Source organism: Periophthalmus magnuspinnatus, chromosome 21 (assembly GCF_009829125.3).
Source record: "Periophthalmus magnuspinnatus isolate fPerMag1 chromosome 21, fPerMag1.2.pri, whole genome shotgun sequence".
Classification (NCBI taxonomy): domain Eukaryota; kingdom Metazoa; phylum Chordata; class Actinopteri; order Gobiiformes; family Gobiidae; genus Periophthalmus; species Periophthalmus magnuspinnatus.
In genome coordinates, this window is record NC_047146.1 from 29,763,561 (window position 1) to 29,787,571 (window position 24,011).

The 24,011-nt window shown below is 38.7% G+C and overlaps 1 protein-coding gene across 1 annotated transcript in view; it reads left to right on the top strand.

The window, feature by feature from the left end:
* Positions 1-24,011, top strand: part of slc49a4 (solute carrier family 49 member 4) — an 88,008-nt gene that overhangs the window by 16,834 nt on the left and 47,163 nt on the right. Inside the window, exons 3-5 of the mRNA XM_033987569.2 lie at positions 7,147-7,421; positions 11,198-11,327; positions 20,874-20,982. Coding sequence (XP_033843460.1) covers positions 7,147-7,421; positions 11,198-11,327; positions 20,874-20,982 — 514 coding nt within the window. The remainder of the gene's footprint in view (positions 1-7,146; positions 7,422-11,197; positions 11,328-20,873; positions 20,983-24,011) is intronic.

The following is a 24,011-nucleotide window of genomic DNA, read 5'->3' on the forward strand; positions in this document are numbered from 1 at the left end:
AAAAAAAATAACATGAACAACACTATTACAAAATTTCTATTACTTTGTTGCTCATTGAGTGTCTAAAAAAATGAAATGTTAACCTGGCCAACAAGATGAATTTTCTCGGTATTTTTTTTGTTCACAAACTCCTGAGAATCCATCTGGCCTGGCCCCCGCTATTCCAATCGGGGCAAAGACTGGACCAATCACAGCGCAGCATTGTAGCCCGAAAGTGAAGCGCCCAAAAGAAGCAAAACAAACATGGCAATGTGGAAGTAATTCAGCCTATTTGAGTTGAAATACTGACTAGTTTATTTGCAGAGGGAAGCATTTTTGTTGTAGTTAAAGATGTGCTTTTCTGGATTTAACCAAAGTTAGATTTTTGGACTTGTTTCGCTGTTGTGATGCTTCGACCAATCAGATTCAAATATCAGTCATGACAAAAGACTATATATATATATATATATATATATATATATATATATATATATATATATATATATATATATATATATATATATATATATATATATATATATATAAATATATATATAAATGTATATATAAATGTATATAGCTAACATGCTAGTCGCTGCGTTCCAAATAGGAAGTGATTGTGGAATATGGAACTCAGCTCCAAATTCACCACTGCAACTGCCTTGATGAGCTTCATTTTACTGGCGCCGAACGCTATGAGGTCACACTTAGTCCACTTCTTCAGTCTATGGTCATGACGTTTCACCTTTTCCAGATCAAACGAGTGACAAATGTGTAGAACTCCTGCTGAACCGACCCAATTGATCAAGTATTTTTAACAGCAAATTCAACAATTTCTACCACTATAACCTCAAACATCACATTGCATCGTGATACAGACCTAAAACTAGCGGCTCTCTCAAAGCTGTGTTTAAAGTACCGCACTGCATTGATCACTGGTCTGTGGCCCTGAGCTTCGAATATGTTTTGAGATGTGGCCCTCGATGAAAAAAGTTTGGGCACCTCTGGCCTAAGTAAATATAGACGATAAGCAATAATGTTGAAATTACTTCATGCCACTGAAACAATAACCCAAGAGTAGATTTAAACCACAAAAAATATTCTAAAGCTACAATATTGTTAATATAAACATAAGCTGCATTAAATAAGCAACAGAATGAAACACTTTAGTACTTTATTTGCATCTGTAATTGGTCATAGACGTTATCAGTTCAACCCTCTATAGTTCAAATCTTATATCCTATAGCCAAAAAATGACCAAATATTTCCCAGTAGTGTAAAGAAAAAGTACACACGATAAATATTGACCCCAAAAAATATAGTTTCACCTTCTTATGTAGAACGATAAGTTGATACAGTAATTATCGTGACAGGCCTATTAATCCAAAACATTTTATAATTTGTTTCATCCCTGCATGTTTGAGTGGAGTATTTATGTTTTCTCCTTCACCAGAGCTTGTATAATGTCTGGTTTCGTTGGTAAACATACTTACTCAAATCCCCACCACTGTTGAGCCCCATTATGTTCCATTCACAATTTCAATCCACGTCATGTTTGGGTTAGGTAAGATGGACGCCCGAGACCTTTCCTAATCATGAAAATCTGTCCAAGGTAAACCCTAAAATATTCAAATTAGCTTTGTGGCTCTGTCTACTGCATTTCCACAGTTTATTAGATGGATCAGATGTTTCAGTCCAATCACAAGCCTAATGAATGAGATGGAAATTCTAGCAACAACAATCATATGGAGATTAGTTTTAGATAAGGGACAAGGCACCATTGGATAAGCAGTAATTCTGTTTTTATAACATATTCATACCTGGGTTAGACCTGGGTTAAGCCTGGGTTAGGCACGGGTTAGACCTGGGTTATGCTTGGGTTATGCCTGGGTTAAATACAGCTTTTGTGGGTTTGAGTCATATTTATGGGCCTTGTTTAGTCCTGTTTTAGACCTGGTTTAGGCCTGTCTTGTTTTAGACCTGGTTTAGTCCTGGTTTAGTCCTGTTGTAGACCTGGTTTAGCCCTGCCTTGTTTTAGACCAGGTTAGTCCTGTTTTAGGCCTGGTTTAGTCCTGTTTTAGACCTGGTTTAGCCCTGTCTTTTTTTAGACCAGGTTAGTCCCGTTTTAGACCTGGTTTAGCCCTGTCTTGTTTTAGACCAGGTTAGTCCCGTTTTTGACCTGGTTTAGCCCTGTCTTGTTTTAGACCAGGTTAGTCCTGTTTTAGACCTGGTTTAGGCCTGTTTAGTCCTGGTTTAGTCCTGTTGTAGACCTGGTTTAGCCCTGTCTTGTTTTAGACCAGGTTAGTCCTGTTTTAGGCCTGGTTTAGCCCTGTCTTGTTGTAGACCAGGTTAGTCCTGTTTTAGACCTGGTTTAGGCCTGTTTAGTCCTGGTTTAGTCCTGTTGTAGACCTGGTTTAGCCCTGTCTTGTTTTAGACCAGGTTAGTCCTGTTTTAGACCTGGTTTAGCCCTGTCTTGTTGTAGACCAGGTTAGTCCTGTTTTAGACCTGGTTTAGCCCTGTCTTGTTTTAGACCAGGTTAGTCCTGTTTTAGGCCTGGTTTAGTCCTGTTTTAGACCTGGTTTAGCCCTGTCTTTTTTTAGACCAGGTTAGTCCCGTTTTAGACCTGGTTTAGCCCTGTCTTGTTTTAGACCAGGTTAGTCCCGTTTTTGACCTGGTTTAGCCCTGTCTTGTTTTAGACCAGGTTAGTCCTGTTTTAGACCTGGTTTAGCCCTGTCTTGTTTTAGACCACGTTAGTCCTGTTTTAGACCCGGTTTAGGCCTGTTTAGTCCTGGTTTAGTCCTGTTGTAGACCTGGTTTAGCCCTGTCTTGTTTTAGACCAGGTTAGTCCTGTTTTAGACCTGGTTTAGCCCTGTCTTGTTGTAGACCAGGTTAGTCCTGTTTTAGACCTGGTTTAGCCCTGTCTTGTTTTAGATCTGGTTTAGCCCTGGTTTAGTTCAGCATCTGTGGAGTTTATATAATAATACTATGTATGAATCGTGATTAAATTGAAATATGCTCTTTTTTCACATAGTTGTAATGCATGGTTGGTCATTTAGCTGTGTTGCTAATAACAAAACATTTGCAGTTGAGTCTTTCAGGAGGAAAAGTAAAAATTGTTCTGATGAGTGACATTTGATAAGAAACTTGTGGCTGGTCCTTGACAGCTGTGGATGTGATTTTTGGCCAAAAACTTTCTCTCAAATCAATCTGTCACTGACCCTGTCTCCTACTGAACAGGCGTCTGCAAAGTGACTCAAGGCACTCAGATAGGAAACACACAAGGAAAGTTAACACAATACTGTTTTAAAGGTGCATTATGTAACTTTGAGATCTAATTGTTTTGCCTGGAGTATTGTAATTGTTTAGAATGTTTGGTCTAGTCCTGATTTAGTCCTGGTCTAGTCCTGATCTAGTCCTGGTCTAGGCTTAACTCACAACTTTGATTCTAGTTAGTTCTGATTTGTAGATCTGGGTTAGTCCATGTTTACTTTTGGTTTAGTCTAGCTTTAGTTCAGCGTTTAGTCCTGTAGTCCTGATTTAGGCGAGATTAGTCTAGCTCAAACCCTGGATTTCCTGTATAACAAAGGTGGCTTACTTTTCAGCGTGGTTACATCGCTATAGCAACAGAGCTGACCTGGTCCAGAGCAGGTTAAGAGCCTGAGCTAAGGCTTAGATCAGATCTGTCTCTCTTTGAACAAGTCTTGCACATATTATTGATCCGGGCTATAGTGTGAGTGGTGGGTTCTAAGGTTATACGCTGAGATAAGCCTCTCCATCACATGTAATCACTCAGAAGCACAAGCATGCAGACTGGAGTTTACCTTATCGAAGCTCAAAGGCATGGCATTCACCAGAGGGGGGCGCTCTTACCTACAGCTCTTCAGGTCTTTACAAGATAGCTTTCTTTGGTCTAAGTTTTATATTCCATCGTATGTGCCGTACGGATCACTTCCTGGTTCATTTGCACACTGCAGCAATGTCTAGAATATTCTGCTCATAATCTAGATCTACATTACAAACTATTGGATAAAGCAGTGAGCATAAAATGTGCTGATTTTTCCAATGTATTATAGGCTACAATTTAAACTAAACCTGTTAAAATGTGCAAATAAGTAGAGTCAGATGGGAATAATATGCTAGATATGGGTCAATTTACAGAAATCTATTTAGTTTGTTCTTAGTAGCTTTTATACTTTAATATTTTCATTATTATTAGCTGTTTACCAGAAGGCCCGGTCAGTCAAACTAGTCAAGTGTTGCTGCACAGATCCCATTCCCCATGAGACTGAAGCTCAAACTTTGGCTTTACAAACTCCGTCTCTAATCGGCTTCGTGACACTTGTTATCTCTGAGCTGAGGTCCAGACTTTGAGAAGCCAGTTCACTGAATTAAAACCTGACTATGTCCATCCAGCTTCATCGTATACACCTCTGGTTTTGTCCTGGCTTAGTTACTGGTTTAGTTCTGTATCTTTTTCATTTCAGTCTTAGCTTAACCCTGATTTATTCTTGAGTTAGTTATTTTCACATCAAGTATTGCTTTTACAGATAACAGTTGTAATGTTGCTATTTATTCACGAGCACTTGATTTAGTTGTTTATGTAATATGCATTTTTCATGAGGAAATATCTAGTGCATGATCATTTTTACCTAGGGCGCAGATTTTGGTGCTACACCCCTGTTCTCATGTCCCCAGTATGGGTTGCTGGTCCTACGACTAAAACGTTTGCAATAGACTCAAATGGTCTCTATGATGTGAGATCCAGTCGTGATTGTAATGCCATTTTTAAACCAGTAGAAGCACATATTACATCCATTACCTTAAGTTAGTAGACTTTAATATGTCAAATATGGTGGTTTGAATTGGTTTCATTTCTCTCACCTTGCTTTCTTCAAACATTGATAATAAATCTTTACTTGGCAGTTTTTTTTTATGTATATATAATTTAACAGTGTAAACAACAGCATTGCAGTAGTATCCAGGTACACTCAGGTCCCCAGGCTCTTGCATCAGCTCCATATTTTATTTAGTATATGCGAGGCTGCTTTATAGTTTCTCATCTTTGAATTTCTTAGTGGCATTTCAGGGTCATTTGCAGATTGTGTTATTCAGTTTGGTATACAACACTATTGGATAATTTATGTAGGTGAGAGCTGAAAGTTGTTGGCTGCAGCGATACAAGTGATATTTCCCAATGCAAACCAGGCATTCCTAAAGATTCATTATGTAACTTTTCCAGTGGAGGGTATGCCAATTGATCGTCTCTGTGGCATGAAGATGTTAATGTTTTGCCTGCAGTGTTTCACAGCATGGCATTAATCTATCTATGTCCGTGGAGACGAGCAGGGGATGCTACCTGGCTAAGTTATGGGTCAGATCTGTGGAGAGATGACCCTGCTCTAATTGACAATGCACGTTCCAAGGTGTTTTTGAGCAAAATAAACATGTAGTAGATGGATACTTTGAATGCCATACTGTTACTGTGGAATAGAGACAGGCCGATATATCAGTTGGCCGATATTTTTGGGCCAGTATTTGCACTTTTTAGCATATTGGCTATCGGCTCTAAATCTCCAACAGAGGCTGATATTTCATTTAGATCAGCCAGCTGTCTAAAAAATATGCATAAAGCTTTATTTGAACACTTGACTTCGAAGAGGGCACTATACAAAATGTTGTGTTGTATCCATTTTCTAGTAAAATATGGTTAAAGAAAATTAGGCCTACAAATCGGCAAAAAAATATATCATCAGAGCTTATCGGTCTTCAGGTGCTCTGAATTTTAAACGTATTGGTATAGGTCATGAAAAATAACACATCGGTCGATCTCTGATGTGGGACATTCTAGTCAAAGCAGTAACATCTCCATAGAGACAATGGTGGACCCTCTATCAGTATAGTGCACCTTTTAAATACTTATTCTAAAGTGGCTTACTTCAGTGTGTTATTGCTTTGTTACTAAACATAATTTCTTTATTTTCTTGTTTTATGTCACTGTTTTTATTCGCTTGAACTTCAAAACCTAAGCCTCCTCACATTTCTCCTCGCATCCTTCCTTGTTTCCTCTCATTTCCTTCCGTTTCATTTTCTTCCTTCTCCCTCCATCACTGCCTCTCCTCTTTTGTGGTCTCTGTACTCTGTTGCCCGCTGTATTGTCCTCATCTTTTAGAGCCTTTCCTCAGGATCAATGAGGCGTGTGCAGTGTGGGACAGCGCCTTTCTCACTTGGGTTAGAGGGGCTTGTGATTGTGGGCCAGTGAGGCTCGGCAGGGGTCTTGTGAGCAGGGCCTTACTGGCGATCATATAGATGTTTTGTCCTGCTTCTCTCTCTCTGATTTGTCTTCCTGATTGGTCTTTGTCAGTAGGGATGACTGACTTTAGCAGTCGTGGTCTTGCGGTCAGCGGAGTCATGCAGTGTCTCTTCACCCGCTTTCCTCTATTATTCTCTCTTCTTTGCAAACGTTACCATCCGTGTGTCACTGTGTTGTTGTGAACGTGAGTGTGAAGCCAGAGTGCAATTCTATTGGCTCAAGCAGCGGATCTGACGGGTGATGCGACGCGGATCGTGGTTTATGTAGTCATCTTAGTTTTGTGTTTGTGTCAGCGGGAAAAAAACTATTATTTAATACCAAAAAGAGATCATGACAATATCAGGGCAATTTTGCTAGCGCTATATTGTGATATCTCCATGACCATTACATTCCTGCTTGTCCGTGTCATAACAGTAAAATTTCAAACTCTGCGGCATGGTAGCTGAGTGGCTAGCACTCTTACCTCACAGCAAGAAGGTTCCAAATTCAAACCTCGAGTTGCCCAGGCTTTTCTTTGTGGCATTTGCATGTTTCTCCCTGTATCTGAGTGGGTTTCCTCTGGGCACTCCATCAACCCAAAATATTCGCCATAGGTAAAATCTTCCAGCTAAACAAGACTAGACAAGATCTGGAGATGGGTCCCTGGGCCTTGTTGATAGCTTTACCATGACGGTGCTGGTCTCTGAAAGTAGTAAAAATGCTTACGAACTCATCCCAGTGCATAATTAGTATGATCAGAGTGAAGAATAACCGTTTAAAATGAACTACTTCTGGTTTTCACATTTATAAGAGAGTAAAAATCAATCGTATCTCCTTTAAAATCCAATAATAAACATATTTTCCTCTCTCTGTTGCAGGTTGATTCACGGAGGGCAGTTCCTGAACGGTTTGGCTGGTCCCACTATCATGAGCGCAGGGCCTTACCTCTCCACCACTTGGTTTGCTCCAGACCAAAGAGCCACTGCTACAGCTGTGGCATCCCTCTTCTGTTACCTAGGGGGCGCTGCGTCATTTGTCGTGGGTCCTATGGTGGTCCCTGCCCCAAACAACACTCAGCAGACAAGCTTTTGGACAGCAGGACAGGGCAGTGATACAACGATTAGAGACAGGATACAGCTGGTGATGTATGCTGGTAAGAACAAGTCTCCAGCTAACTAAAAATGAATTATACATAGAGAAGGGTGAGAAAAACTCAATTGAAAGTAAAATTAAAAGTAAATGAAAATATGTATTGGCTATTATTTTAAATGTGCATTGTGTAACCAAATGCATCTTATATTTATTTGATTAAAATAAAACAAAAAACAGACCATTTAACTTTGCCTGGTGGTGCCATCATCATGAGGATAAGTTTAATGCTATTATGTGGAACATTCTAGATAAAGCAATAACATCTGAATGGAGACAAGCAGATGGCAGACACTCAGAAAACTGGCAGACACTGGCAGAAAAGTTACACAATGCTCATGCACAAAATGCCAATTGACTCAAAAATATACAATATATAGTGTTTATCTGCCCTTAAAAAATGCAGACTGGTTCCTGAAGCCTGAGTAAAATATATTAGATTTTAGTAGCCCTAATTATTGGGTTTTATTATAATAGAACTTTGACGAATATAATAAAATAATAATTATTATTATGTATAATGTATAATACAGCTGTACTAACATAAGCTTGGACTAAATGAGTACTAACACCAGACTGATATAACACTAAACCAAGAATAAACCAGGTCTAAACCAGGTCTAAACCAGCTGTAAACCAGGACTAAACCAGGAATAAACCAGGACTAAACCAGGTCTAAACCAGGTCTAAACCAGCTGTAAACCAGGACTAAACCAGGAATAAACCAGGACTAAACTAGGTCTAAATCAGGCTCAACCCTATAGTGGAATCCACTTGTCAGTTGTACTCGCACGAAAGCTTGCGAATCACTGAGCCACTACATAGGGACACTCGGATCAATATCAAATCATCTGAACATTTAGTCCGTCAAGTCATGGGCCCAAAACACAATTGCGTGAACGAGGAGGGAGTGAGGTGATCCAATACCAAAAAAAACTCAAAAAAACTTCAATTATAATCTTTCTAAGCAGCGCAGTGAGGAGTGGATTGTGGAACAGTTATGCTTAAGTGGCTCAGAAAATTAAAAGCATGTTTGAAAAGAGAGAGAGAGAGAGGCGATGGTTTTTGTTTAACCTGAGGTATGGTTTTATTAAGTTCTACGGCAGAAATGCACTGCTCAAGGTTGATAAAGCCACACTTTGGCCTTGCAGTGAGATTAAATGTTTTTGAATGTAACTAATTGGGTCTAATTATGGTTGCTTAGGGAATCAATTTTATGGGAAGCAATTTATAAAGAAACTCTTCCAGTTCATTCTATTTTGGTGTTAAATGTGGGAACAATTCAGCTGGACTAAAGTTAATTATGACCACCTTTATTGGGATGTTTATGCTGTTCATTTAATTTAATACAAGCGAATGCAGAAAATACAACAAATAATAAACAATGCAGTCTGAGACCTTAACCTTACACCACAAGATGCATGGGTACAAACTGTGAGATAACATATTTTGAAATGCGATATATTGCTGAAGTAAATATAGATGAGAAATGATAGTATTGAAACTAATTTATGTCACTGACACAATAACCCAAGAGCAAATTTAAGCCACAAAAAATATTCAAAATCTACAATATTGTTAAAATATCATTAGTTAGTACTTAGTTTGCATCTGTAATGAGTCATAGAAGTGGTTTATTCAACCTTTTATGGCTTAGATCTTATGCTATAGCCAAAAAATCCTGTATTCAAGATGTCAATGTTCCATTCAACCCCCATTTTCACCCTCCTCGGTACACACCCACTGCTCTGTACTTACCTCACTCTCCAATTTTATTTTCTTAATCAGTGATATATGTAGGATTCAGCAGAGTCATGTAGTCACTTTGTTACGGATGAAAAAAAAAATTAAATCAGCGTAATATGTTCTTTGTTGTGATGACGTTTACATCAACATCAGCTCCCATTGGGTACAGCAGTCAATGGACTTCTTTCTTTTATTAAGTTGTTTTAGATCAATATTGCAATTTAAAAGGGCCAGATTATCACATAATGATGTATGGATGTCCTAGATGTTAACTATAGAGCAGACACAAGCACAATATTTCTTATTTAAGGGCACTAGATGGCGGTAATGCAATATATTGGATGTATGCTGCCATTACTCTCCTCAGAAGTAGAAGAACAAAACTAAAAATATGATTCCTGTCTCTGTGTGTGATGCATGCATTTGTCAGTCAGTTTTATCAGTGATCATTTATCCACCTTTTGTCACGTCGCTTGTTTGAAAATGTAAATATGCTGCAGCGACCTTTAGGGAAATGTCATGGTTTTAATCTGCCAGGCCAACATGTTTCTGTGTGATATCTCTGTCACCATGTTCTATGGAGATAAGGGTTACTGAAATCTGGTGAAAATGTGTATACTAAGATGTAAGGATGCACGATAATATCGGTCACTGATTATTATAGGCTGATAATGGCAATTATGACGTCACACTAATAATTCCAGTAAGAACAATTTTCACAGATAATTTAATCCGATAATTAGCAGCCCAAAATACACTGATTCAGGCACTTTTCCTATGAGATTTTCTCTTTCTCAGAGCACTCGCTCTGAGCTCTGACTTCGCTCCCTCCTGCCCTGGGCGAGAGGCAGGGAGAGCAGAGGACAACTGTTTACATATATGTTTTTTTTTTTATGTTTGAGGGAAAGATATTGCAGTGAAATAGTTTGTACCAGTCTCAGGACATAGGAGGGAGGATACAGGCTGCTCACATTAGATCTAACAAGTCATCTAAACATTTTTTCAATTCAATTCTTAGCTTTTTTTCACCTCGACGACTAGTGAAAACACGAGGCAGCTGAGATTGCAACAGTCCGTGCATTAGCGTTGTAGCGCTTGACACAGATGTTATCAGGCTGACGTCCTTGGATTACGCCAGGATCTAGTAGTAGTTTAGTTCTCAATCAAACAAGAGGACGTGAGAGTTTGAGAGAGGAGTTTGTGTATTTGAGCCACTGCTGTGATGACTGCTCCGTGTGCAGCTTTACATTTAGGCCTATAAACTAAAACAAGCAAGCATCACATTCATTTAAAATGTATTATCGGTTTTACGTTATCGGTCATCAGTGACACACATCTTCAAATTATGTGTTATGTTGGATATGTTGTAAATTGTTGGATTTTGACTAAACTGGGCCAAGCTAGAATTAAACCTGCACTATGAGGACTATAAGTGGACCAGATAACTCCTAAATCAATTCTATCAAAACTACCACTAAATGAGAAGAAAAGGACTAAACAAAGTGTAAGTCAGGAAAAAAATAGGAGCATAACAAGACTAAAGCTGGACTAAAGCTGGACTAAAGCTGGACTAAAGCTGGACTAAAGCTGGACTAAAGCTGGACTAAAGCTGGACTAAAGCTGGACTAAAGCTGGACTAAAGCTGGACTGAACTAGGACTGAAAATCCAAATCAGGAAGAAAATCCTAATAAATTGGTGCTAATAGGGTCAGGAAAACAGGAAAAAAGATGTAAACAAGCCAAGACTTCATCAGAACTACAACAGGACCAATAAATGCCTTTAATGCATTACAACAACACATTTTTTATACATATAAAAAGAATGAAACTTTTTTAGTTGGCCTAAACTCTCTTTCTCTCTCCCTCTCTCTCATTCTCTCTCTCTTGCTCTCTCTCTTTTGCTCTTGTTCTCTCTCTCTCTCTCTCTCTCTCTCTCTCTCTCTTTCTCTCTCTCTCTCTCTCTCTCTCTCTCTTTTGCTCTTGTTCTCTCTCTCTTTCTTTCTCTCTGTCTCTCTCTCTCTTTCTCTCTCTCAGAGCTGGGTGCCATAGCTGTTCTTTTCGTGGCTGTTCTGCTGTACTTCCCATCCCGCCCTCCTCTCCCTCCAAGTGTGGCCGCCGCGAGCCAGAGACTGAGCTACAGGAGCAGCATCTGCAGACTACTCAGGTAAAATAACATAAATAAAAACGGTCAAAACGCACTGTCAAAGTCATCTAAAAGTCGCCTCAGAAAAGTGTTTTGGTGAAGTGTCCTTATCTTCACCCAGAGGATAAAAGAAGGGAGGACTTTCAAGTTGAATACATTTAAAACGAATTTATTAGGCCTCAGTTCTAAAGAGCTTTTTGACTTCACTTTTGTTTTGCTGTAACTGTTAGATCATCATTAGTTCCTGATTGATTTTACGTGTGTATGATGTAATTTCAATTTGTACTTAAAATATCTTTCAGTGCTAGGCAATTTTATTTAAATGCATGGAGTCACTCCAGACCGTAATCCACTGTACAGGCCATATAGGTAATGTTTCTTTAAGCAGCCATATTTGTGTCTATACAGGCAGACCAAGCATTTAACTGATTGGCTTATTCATCTGTCAGTCATACCCAACCGAACTCTCAGTGATTGAACTGGTGCTCAGACTACAATTAACAAAGTTTGTGGCTATGCAGATTTGTCCAAAAAATGTATATGTAAATAATGTAAGATGAGATAAGCATCACTGGAGTGGTCAGATTCACTGACACACAGGTTGGCGATTTCAGCTCCCACAGATGAACGCTATTGTTGTGTCCTTGGGAAGACACTTAACCCACCTTGCCCTCTTTGTCTGCATACACTGGTGTATATATGTGTGTGCTTGATGCAAAGTGAGCACCTTGAAGATAGAAAAAGCAGTTTATAAAAATGTGACTATTTACTATTGGTAACGAGAAGTATTGGTATTGTTCTTTCGCCGAGTCAGATAGATTCAGGTGTAGAAAACTTGATTTTTCAATATATATTATTGCATTTTATAAACAATATTAAAGTGTATCAGCTATTAACTTCCTTATTTAACCAGGACAATACCAATGTGATTCAGAATAAATAAAATGGAGAGAATAATTTGTTCAATAATGTTTTATACATAGGCCGATGAAACATAACACAGGATAACCAAACTAATTTCAATTCACTAATATTTTGATATAATATAATATTCCCATTGCAATATTACACTAAGCCATTTTTAGATTGTTTTAGACTTGCCAATGGATAACTGTAGACCACATATGTCAAATCAAGGCCCGGGGGCCAAATGTGGCCCTCCACATCATGTCCTATGGCCCGACAGGGTACAGGGTAAACTAAAAGGTATGATGGTCTTAAAATATAATTATATCAGGAGATAAGCAGTTACACAGCCACATTTTTACATCTCGGCTATTGCATATGCAATAAATGTAACTTTAACAAGTAATAAAAACAGAAACAGTTAATTAACAAGTTAAAAAAGTAGTTTTTATTTATTTATTTTACATCCGGCCCTTTGAAGGCAGCTATTTTGCTAATGTGGCCCCTGGTGAAAATATGTTTGACAGCCTTGCTGTAGACTAACCATTGACCAAAGCATTGTAGCCATTCCCACTCATGCCTTCACAAATGTAACTTGAGATGGCACACGTGATTTGTTTATATGTTCATACAGCATGCCTTGTGCGAAAGACTGCCTTATCTTTTGCTGGCTATAGTTTTTCTTTTTGCAACTTGTTCCACAGCTTGGTTTACCTCGTATTTTTTTATTCTTATGTATTCTTTTTTGGGGACCTTCTTTAGGTGATATAAGAGGTTTGTTGTGTTGATATCGGGCGTGGGAATAGTCTTATAGCACAGTTTGCATATGGCCATCTTCTTCTACCCAAAATGTAACCAAATCACAGACGTACCCACTCTTTTCGGTAAAAGTGCTTCTTCTTGGGCTGCCCAAGTAGCTGTGTCTGTCTGTTGCGACTCCGGGCATGAAACTTCCACCTTGTGCGTCCATCGTTCGGCACTCATGAGTTAAGTAACGTAAAGCATGTCACTAACCTGCGTGAGAATCAAAGAACATAAAGCAGCATCTTGTCGCAAAACCACACAACGGAAAAAACTATGCGCAAAAATCTCCTTTTATTCTTCCCTATTTTCACTTATATAAACTTAGACTATGCATAGTGATAAGACAACACTAATACAATAAGACATAACAAATGAATGATATAGTAAAAGTAGGGCATTCTGGTTCAGTAAATGACTTGTTCTTTTCATCACTCCCACACATTTAGCAACTTTTGTCCGCAAGTATGTTATATCAGGTTTCCAGGATTTTTTTTTTTTTCATCTATTATAACTCCCAAAAATACATTTTGTTCAACTCTTTCAATGCATGTGTTAGTAATTATAACTTTATTGTCTGATGATCAAGAATTGCGCTTTGGCATCCTAATTGTTCTTTACCATGACAACAAAACTCTGCACTTGCCTCTGAAAATTGTGAAAAGCTCTCATAAACTCATCACAGTGAATAAATAGGATGCTTGGGATGCATAAGGTAAATGGGGAATAACTTTGGACCTTTCTGCACTAGTTTGTTTTTTCATGTTTCAAGACAAAAAGGTACAGCATAGTTACCAGCATAGTTACCAATTTAACCTTGATTTAACCTTGATTTTACAGGCAAAACAAAATGTTGTCAACTGTCAAACTCAGATCTCAGGATATTTTGTTGTTTGTAGTGGAAATTATGGTATTTCAAAAATGAGTCTTGCATTGGGGACAGGAGATTAAACCAGGCTATTGCAGCGGCCTCCTCCTCTCTTGAGTTTTGGCTGTTTCTGACCCCTTTAGTGAGAATATCTTCACTCCAGTGCCAGGGATTCCTCTGGCCCCTGCCCTGGTCTCTGAAGCAGGTTTTATACTAAACCAGGATTTGGTCCAGGATTTTGGTCTAAACTAGGCCATCCAGTTGAGAGCTATCACTGCTGTGGGGATAGATAGGCTCCAGTCCAGCGACCTGCTTGGACTGTGAAGTTTTTCGATATGGAGTAATATGGAGACTGGTGCAGGAAAAACTTTTAAGCAATAAAAGCACCTGTGATGGAATCAACGTTTAGTCTAACGCCATACTGTGGAACATTAGAAGTGAGCAGTTACTCACCAGAAAGAATACACCTTTAAGAAGCGGTTTATTTAATGTGGCATATACTAAATATAAACTAAATATAAAGAATAGGAAGGAAGAGTGGAGTTGGGGATTAAAAGCATCTTAAAAACTTAAGCAACAAAATGGTAATTACTCTTTCATAATATGACTTATACTATATATATCGTAACATCTGATCTTTTTTGGACAGTCAAAGGTTCTGTGGCTGTTCACCATATTCAGATTTGGACCTGGTGGATGAAGTGTCTTGCCAAAGGACATTGGGTGATGCTGGAATTTTAAAACCAACTTTCAGATCACTCTACCAAAAATACCAAAACAAATGTTACTTGATAAAAAAAAAAATACCCAAGTTGAAAAAGCATGTTGTAAAAATGTCAAGTCTATTTGAAAGATGAAAAATGACCTGCCAACCCATGCATTTCAACTTTCCATATTATTTGTACTGATTGATTTTGTAACAATGTTTTTGTTGTAGAACTAGAGTTGAAGGCAATGCATTTTCAGGTTAATAATAGACCAAGGTAAATTTGTGATTAGGTATTTAGTCAAATATATATTTTTTTTACAATGAGGAATAAATAGCAGATGAATTAACAATTAAAGACAAAACAAACGTTCAGTCTTCTCCCATTATGTTTCCTGAAGGTCTATGAATAAGTTTTATTCACAATCGACTGAGCAGAAAAGTTATTGTTAAAAAGAAACAATTATCCTTGAAGTCTCACTCTTTCCCAAATTTCACCCGCGTTGCATCATCTCTTTGATTGTTTCTTGAGACTTTAAGGATAATAAATGTAAGTTTGTATTTTCTGAAATTGTAATAACATATCAGGGTCGAAAGTTGAATTTAAAAATTATATATGCAGGCACGGTGGTTCAATGGGTAGTACTCCTGCCTAACTGCAAGAAGGTCCTGGGTTCAATTGTATGAGAGCGCACATTTCAAGGTATTTTGGAGTAATATAAACATGTGTAATTGAATAAATGCAAGGTAGATAGGCTTAATGCCATACAGTGGAACATTCCAGGTCAAGACAAGACAAGCAGGTGGCTGACCCTCCACCAGAAAAGTTATATACTTCAATTTTAAACGTATTGTGCTCAGATTTGAACTCGGTTTGAAGTACGTGATTTAGATTGAACTGTTAACCCTGCCCACTTAGTTCCTTATTTCACTCTTGTTGAACCATGACACAACAACTATCTGCAATTGTCACAGACAGTTGCTTCCAAATGGTCCTCATTCAACAATAACATGCCTGGTTGGGCAATAGGGAGCCTGTTTGTGGCTTCTGTATGGTTCTCATTCAACAAAATACTAATTAAAATTAATAGTTTATATTCTTTAGTCTCAAAACTTTTACATGTCCATGGAGACAAACATTTGGCCACCTCCACGTCAGAAAAGTTACATATTACATTTTTAAGTAAGACAACTAGAAAAGTGTATTATTCTCACTTATTTCACAGTTGTTCTTAGGGCTAATTTCTAATACAGCTGCGCTTTCTCCCTTTTCTTGTTGGAACTCATCGCCATTGATCTTTTCCTGGCCCTCCAAGGACATACGGCACTGTGCTGAGGCCACTGCCAGCTGATTTCTAAATGTTCCACCTGTCAAATGAGCTGCAGGTAGCGCTAATGAGCTCTAGCTTGGAATACAGAGGCTAGAGTCTTTTGTGTTTGAAATACTTTTGCAGATGAGACGAAGATGGGCGATATTGATCCAAGGCAAGGTTAATGAAAAGACTGCAGGTATAGTGGGCCATCACAGTTTTTTTTTACTGTCTGTGTCTCCACTCTGAGTCCAAGGCCAAACGGATCAGACCAGACTGGACCAAAGACCAGACTGAGATTGCACAGGAAATTGTCACTTATCCAAAAACATTAATTTTATCTCCTTACAATACAGTAGTATGTATTTACTTTTGGTTTGGATGCTAGCTGCAATCCATCTTCAAAACTGTCTCCGTATATACCACCATATGTCAGCTGCTGTTATGTCCTGAGGTGTGGGAATGTTGGGGAAAAAAGCAGACCAGAAAAATCTAAAATCATCAGATCACTGTAAAGGAAATAACCATGGATTATGGATTGGGGCGGGGCACGGGTCACACACCTGGGACACGGTCAGTCTGAGCAACCTGCCACATCCATCAGGCTGACCACACCTTCTGGAAGTAACAACAGCAGATATACAACAAGTCACTACCAAGATTAGAGACAGCAGCAGAAACATGTCAACACATTTCCTCCTCTATTGTCTTGGATCAGGTCTTACTCTAAACCCACAGTGGATTTGGCTTCAGCTTTAAAAAGAGAATTTTCAAAAACCAACTAATTATCAAATCTATCAGACAATCCCCACAGACCCCAGCTTTACTTTGCTTTATATTCACCAAAATAAATATAGATTTAGATATAGATATAGATGGATAGAGAAGGCCATGAGTCTGAGCTTCAGAGTCCAACCATTTTTTGGACACGGCTTCAGTTGTTAACCACCCAAACAAGGGGAGAAACGTGAAACCTTCACACAGAAAGACCACATACTCCCTGGGATTTCAACCCAGAACCCTCTTGTGGTGAAGCGAGAGTGCTATGCCATTCACTTGTTAATTCCCCTCAACTTGGAATAGTTAATTGATGTTTAACACGGCAAAAGTGAGAATTCAAAATTAAAACGGTCTTTAGCTGACTGTCTCATTTATGACACCAGCTTTGTTAGGCATGTCTCGTTTGAATAGAACAAAAACATATTCTTTCCCAGGCTAACTCCAATGAATGTCCTCCAGAAATGAATATACAATACAACTAGACATGTATATATTCAGATATCATGCTTCATTCTTTAATTATAACACATTATTCCAACCTAAATGACAGGTTACAATTTTGAATTTTTACCAGATTTGCCATTGTCTTACAGGCAGGGCATGATTTCAACTTAAAATCCATTGACCCACAGCAGCTCAAAGCTCCTCAGTGTTTGTAAGCAAGGAGAGGGGAGGGAGAGGGGGGAGGGAAGGTGCTGGTGGTGTGGGGGGGGGGGGGGGTATCTGCACTTCACAGCTCTCAAGTTCATTCCAGGCGTGTGCTTTACCTTCACTGTCCATTCACTAAAGCTATTTTCATCTTCAGACATTATCCTGACGTGCACTAACCTTGTCCTCTCAGGACATCATGCAAAGATTTAACCACAGTCTGCACCAAGTGCGCTAATCAGCTCAACGATTGTGCCAATACACGTACAAAGAGACAAAGGCAACCAAGATGACTCCTGACCAGAAGAGGACAGATATAGATATGGTTCAGTGGATACAGATAGCCATTGAGTAATGCGTAATGCTGTGAACAACTGATTGGGAACGCATAATTCATTATTTATTGTTAAACCGGGGCCGTTCATTTGAGTATTTATTTATCCAGTTTAATAGGCTATTTAAATTAAAATGTGGGTAAACTCAGGGTAAACTTTCAACAGTAACTAGTGCTGCTGAGTCTTGGGCAGGCTACAGACTACTTGGAGCAGAATTCAAAGCAGGATAACAGGACACACATGAAAACACAGAGAATGCTCACGGATGGTGCATTGGGACCACACTGTGTAGCCAGTGTTACACAGTATGGCTTTAAATTTGGCCATGTACATGGAGATGAGCAAACGGCACCGCCGGACCAAATTACAGGTCAGATCTGTGGAGAGGTGACCCTCCTCACAGTAACAATGGAAATATTTAAACTTTTTTGAAAAACACCCATAATGCTCTGTGGTAGATACACCAAAAAAATTGTGAAAGTTTGTGCTCCAAAGCTGGTTGCATGACACATGATTAGATTCACTGCTCAGTATTCAATTTCTCTTTCAAGATGTAAATAATCTGTTTTTCTTCTCTCAACACAAAAATTGACACAGCGACACCTCTAGTCTGCAAACAACAGTAATAATGCATGAATCTCCTCCTCCTTTGTTGTGTATTGTAACCTAATCACATTGTTAGCACGGTGGAGCTAGCATTGATTGGAGTACATCAATCTGTTAGCTCAGAGGTGATTAGCGCTGGCGACCATGTTGATTGTAAACGGCATGGTGTTGATTGGAAGGCCACCACCGGCTCCACTGAGGTCAGATTCAAGTGTAAAAATGCATACACACAAAGAAGGGATTTGATTTCAGAACAACATAACATCACTGTCTGCTGAAAACAATGAATGTATTATTAAGTATAACCTGCTAACCCTGTTTAGACCTCCACAAACATGTATGGAACTGCATGGGAACTTCTTAGTTTAGCAGTTCATATTTGTCTCTCCATTATCAGTATTTAGCAGTAGTTTTTTTCATGACATTGTGGATTCTGACTGAAGGCATCATAACTATGATTGAACACATATGGAATGTAGTAAACAAAAGTGTACAATAAGAAACATCTTTTGTATTTTAGAGTCAAATACTCTCACACTCTTTGCATTCCACTAATGAATCCTGACAAGGCACATCTGTGAAGTGAAAACCATTTTAGGAGACTTCATCATTCAGATCACTGACAGAAGGCCAAAGGTTTGAAGCAGTGTCGACAAATGAAAGGATTGCCACTTTGAGGAGCTACAATATAAATATAAATAATAGTTATTGATGTTTTTCTTTAACTTTTTAAAAATATATATATTTTCGATTCAAATCCTCAAGGTAGTCACCCTTTGCGTTGTCAACAGCGCTGCAAATACTTGGCCTTTTCTCACTGATCTTCCCGGTGAAGTCCCCTGAAATGGTTTTCACTTCACAGCCTCTATTTTATTTTGTCTAACTGAATACATTTAGTAAAATCAACTTCTGAAATGACTCTAATTTACATAATTTCAAGTAATTCCCACTAAAGCTAATATAGATTTCTGCAATGTAGGTTTCCAGTGGGTTTGTACAAAAGTGACTAAAAATAAACATACAAAGAGCATTAGTGCCTGGAGGAGAGTAGCATTAGCCTGGAGCAGTTTTCCTCATGCGGGAATGAAGCGCTTTATCTCTGTGTTCCTGGATTTGCACATAACATGATAAACAACCATTATTTTCACCACTGTTCCTGTTTTTCTATAAGATGGTCTTGCAGGTTTAAGGTTGTATGGGGAATACAGAAATAAGGAGAGGGACTGTGCTAGCTTATTACAGATGTGCTAAGATATAGCCATGACATGCAGCGAGTGGTGGTAGCAGATTGATAGATGTTAAATCTAACAACCAGCACGCTAATTTACACTTCCTGATTATCGGACAGCAAAATTCTTTCTAATTAGATGTATACTGCGTGCAGTGGACAGATTTTGACCTCAAGAGCTGCTTATACAATATGTCCGCACTGGGGCAAGACAAGTTTTCGTTAAATACATGGGAAAAAATCAGGTGCAGGTCTGCGCTTCCACCCCTAGTGCTACTTCTTTGAGACTTGGCTGTAGTCTTGCTGATCTCTGTGTCCGTGGACTGGTTTCAAATCGATCTACTGCTCTGATAGGGGCTGGGACAGTAGCCAGCTCCCAGTATAGATGTACTGTATGTGCACATATGTGTGTGATATAATAGGACTCATGTCTCTGCCTGTAAACCTTATGGCACTTGTCCAACCCCCATTGAACACAAGGGAAAGACTTCTCCAACTCATCATCAAACTTAGACAGTGCCAAGCTGTTCAAGGCAGAATTCCTTGATGAAAATAAACGTGAAATAAATAAAACATGGACGCAGGCTACGGCAAGGATGCAAAGTTTGAGCGATAGACAAGAGGAGAATTTTGAATGAATTACCCAACTTTAAACTTAAAAGTCTTGCCTTTCCCTCCATTTCCTCTGTCCCCTTTGGTCTTTTCCTATGCAAGAGTTTCTTTGGTCTTAAGTCAACTGTACCAGATCCAGTCCGGTCTATCTCTTGATTTCATGATAAACCTTTGCTTAGAAAAATTAAGTTATTTGATTCGATGAATAGATGCAATTAGCAAATCACAAAAGCTGCAACTTTTTAAGTACCATAATTTCCCTAACAAACCCACTGGTTCGATCTGTACAAACATGTACTGAAGTGTGTTTCTTGTATTAGTTTGTCAGTTTATATTTTAATCTTTTTGTCACGTCTTCTGGACGTGTTTAACATGTGAACTTTGAACAGACTCATTATTTTTTGCAGTGCTTGTCTTTCTCAAATTTTTCTGCTAACACACACACGACCTTATTTACTAAGGCAAGGCAAGTTTATTTGTACAGCACAATTTTTACACAAGGTAATTCAAAGTGCTTTACAGAATAAGAAGGACATCAAAATCACACAAATCAAAACATAAATAATCACAAATAATCATCAGAAAATGAACATTAAAACAGAAGAGTGCAGAATTTAACAAAAAAACAACAACTTTCAGTCATATGCACAGATAAACAGAACTGTTTTGAGCCTGGATTGTCAAAGTAGAGGCCTGTCTCACATCTTCAGGAAGAAAGTTCTAAAGAAGAATGTACTAAAAACGCTCTATTTTTCTTTTGCTTTCAGTAACTTCCGGTTCCTGATGATTGCGTTGGCCTATGCAGTGCCCACAGGAGTGAGTGCAGGCTGGGCTGGAGTGTTGGACATGGTCCTTACCCCTGCAAAAGTCAGCCAGGTAAGCCCACTGAAACACCAAAGAGTACATTTTATATAGTTATACGCCAGCAGTCATGAGATTACAACCACTGCCATGTGAAGTGAATAACAACGATAAGAAAATATTTTGTCTCTAAGGTGAAGCAGGCAGGAGGATCGTAGCATCCCCAAAACTGTAGTGGTCAGTACCTATTAGAGGGCCTGGTCTAGTCCTGGTCTAGTCCTGGTTTAGTCCTGGTTTAGTCCTGGTCTAGTCCTGATCTAGTCCTGGTCTAGTCATTGTTCAGTCCTGGTATAGTCCTGGTTTAAAGCAGATATTGTTGGTTGTTTCGGTCTGTATTGGTCTGTATGTATCAAAAGTGGTCCAAGCAAGGAATATTAGTGAACCTTAAGCTTATATTCATGGGTTTCAGGCAAATGATTACTTCCTGATTTGAAGGATTTTTAATGATCTTTTCCCATTCAAAAGATATAATACTTTGAATTGAATTTTGTTATTACTAGGTCAAGAGACTGTTGCCAAATCCTTCCAATCAGGAAGGAATCATTATGCCAGAAACCCATGAATAGAAATGGGTCTGAATACACTGTCACATATGAGGTTGTGTATTTATGTGGTTATAATGGAAGAAAGGAATTTCATTGTAATAATTTTAAACAAATATTTACCAAAATTTTGAAAGCATGCAAACTACAACTATTATTGTTTGTTTTCCTTTGCAAGAAAAAAAGCTGTTATTCCTCCTTGCAAGGCATTTTCTTAAAGGCACTCCTCTGATTTGACCTGACCTGAATTGCTTAATTGCTATGACCATGGAGAAGCCTGCCATAGCTTGAAACCCATGAATTGAGAAAAAAACCTGCTCACTCTAGGAACCATCGACTGTATGAAGAAGTGGACTAAGGGAGTGTGACGCCACTCCTAGTGTTTAGCTTCAGCCAAATGAAGCTCATTGAGCCTAGCAATTACAGGGGTGAATTTGGAGCCAAGTTCCATATTTGGCATTCCAGCCGCAAGTATCATAGCAACCAACGAGACAATCCGGAGCCAGGCTGTTGAAGGTAACGCCCCTTCCCGTACAGAGTTGATGGAGCCGGAAACGCGCCTATGCTCACTCTCTTTGGTGGCAGCTAGCGGGTTAGCTATGTCCACTTATATATACAGTCTATGATAGGAATCAATATTTTTTTAAAGTATTTTTGAGCTGTAAAGACAAAGCAGGTGGCAGGCCCTCCATTAGAAAGGTTACATAGTGCACCTTCAGCCTTTAAGTCCCTTGATTATTCCTAGATGCCTCATATTGTACTATTATTCATGCTTTTTAGAAGGTTAACAGGATTACCATAATTTTACTCTGTTTTTGTACAAAGAGTAAATACCCCCCACCATGACATATCAAAAATATGTAATCTACAAAATTAGCTTTAAAATGCATTATTTTTAACCTTGGAAACTACGGTAACTAAAATAACTACAAATGCATTCAACTCATCTCGCTACATTTAATCCTGTCATTAAGCACACTTTGAACACTTAAAGGTGATCTTGATTAGCAGGATAATGTCTGTTTCTGTGCAAATGCTCCGGTGAAATGCCATGGCTTTGATTAGCTAAAGAAAAACGATTGAATTTGACACTGCACCTTCTGTTGTGAGTTGTTTACTTCACAAAATAAGGTGGCACAGTTTACAAGTGACAAGTTAAAAGCGCCGCAGATGTTGTTTTGCCAAAATCACATTTGTGTTCTGACAAACGCACAAGGTTAGGATGTTCGCTGAGGGTGGGTTGATGTCCGTACCTAACAAGGGTACAGACGTGGGTGAATATAATGGAAGCTAAATGTGTGAGGCAAATTTGTAATAGATTTTCTTGTGCTTGTTTAGACCTGGTTTAGTTCTGGTTGGTTCTGGATTAGTCAAGGTTTAGTCCTAATGTTGGCCTTGTATTGTTGTAAGTCTATCTTCCTTTTGTTGTGAAATTGCTGGGTTTCAGATGACATCAAAATGTTCTATAGGCCAATTACATTTAACACAGATGAGGACAGATAAAATGAATACTGTTCAAATCAAGTACTTTGTTGTTAAATTGTGAGTTCTAGAGTCACTAATAGAAATGATCAGGTTCAATTTACATATTGGATATTTTTTGGCAAAGCATAATGTAATCAATATGGAAATCTGGCTCTTGCCCCACATTTGGGAACTAAAATCTGAAAGCCACCAGTAAAGGTGCACTGCGTAACTTTTATGTTGGCCAGCAGTGTGGCGTTAAACTTATCCATCTGTGTGGAGACAAGTAAGTAATGCCACCGGTCAGATCTGTGGAAGGGCAAACCCACTCACACAGTTAGAATGCACGCTTTTCAAGGTGTTTCTGTAACAATAACAAAAAGATACATTTGTGTAATGCCCTACTGTGGAACATTACAGACAAAGCAATAATATATTTTTGGAGACAAGCATGTGGCTGACCCGGCACCACAAAAGTTTCATGGTGTACCTTATGCCTTGGTTTGGACTGAAAATAGTGAATAATTCATGTAGTAGTGGTGGTGGTGGTGGTGGTGGTGGTGGTGGTGGTGGTGGTGGTGGTAGTAGTAGTGGTAGTAGTAGTAGTAGTAGTAGTAGTAGTAGTAGTAGTAGTAGTAGTAGTAGTAGTAGTAGTAGTAGTAGTAGTAGTAGTAGTAGTAGTAGTAGTAGTAGTAGTAGTAGTAGTAGTAGTAGTAGTAGTAGTAGTAGTAGTAGTAGTAGTAGTAGTAGTAGTAGTAGTAGTAGTAGTAGTAGTAGTAGTGGGGGGGGTCTTTAAAACCAGTTAAGACCAGGTGTAGTCCCTATACAACTCTTGTTAATTCATGAATTAGCCCTAGTTTGGTCACACTTAAAACCCGGTTTAGACCTCATTTAGTCCCAGTTTAGTTTTGATTTATCTTGGGTCAGATCTGGGGGTTGTCAAGTCCTGATTGTCCTGAATTACCTTTTGATCTTGATTGGAAATACACGAATACAGCTTCCAAAAAACAATTTGTTACTTCCTTCTCTTTTAGTAAG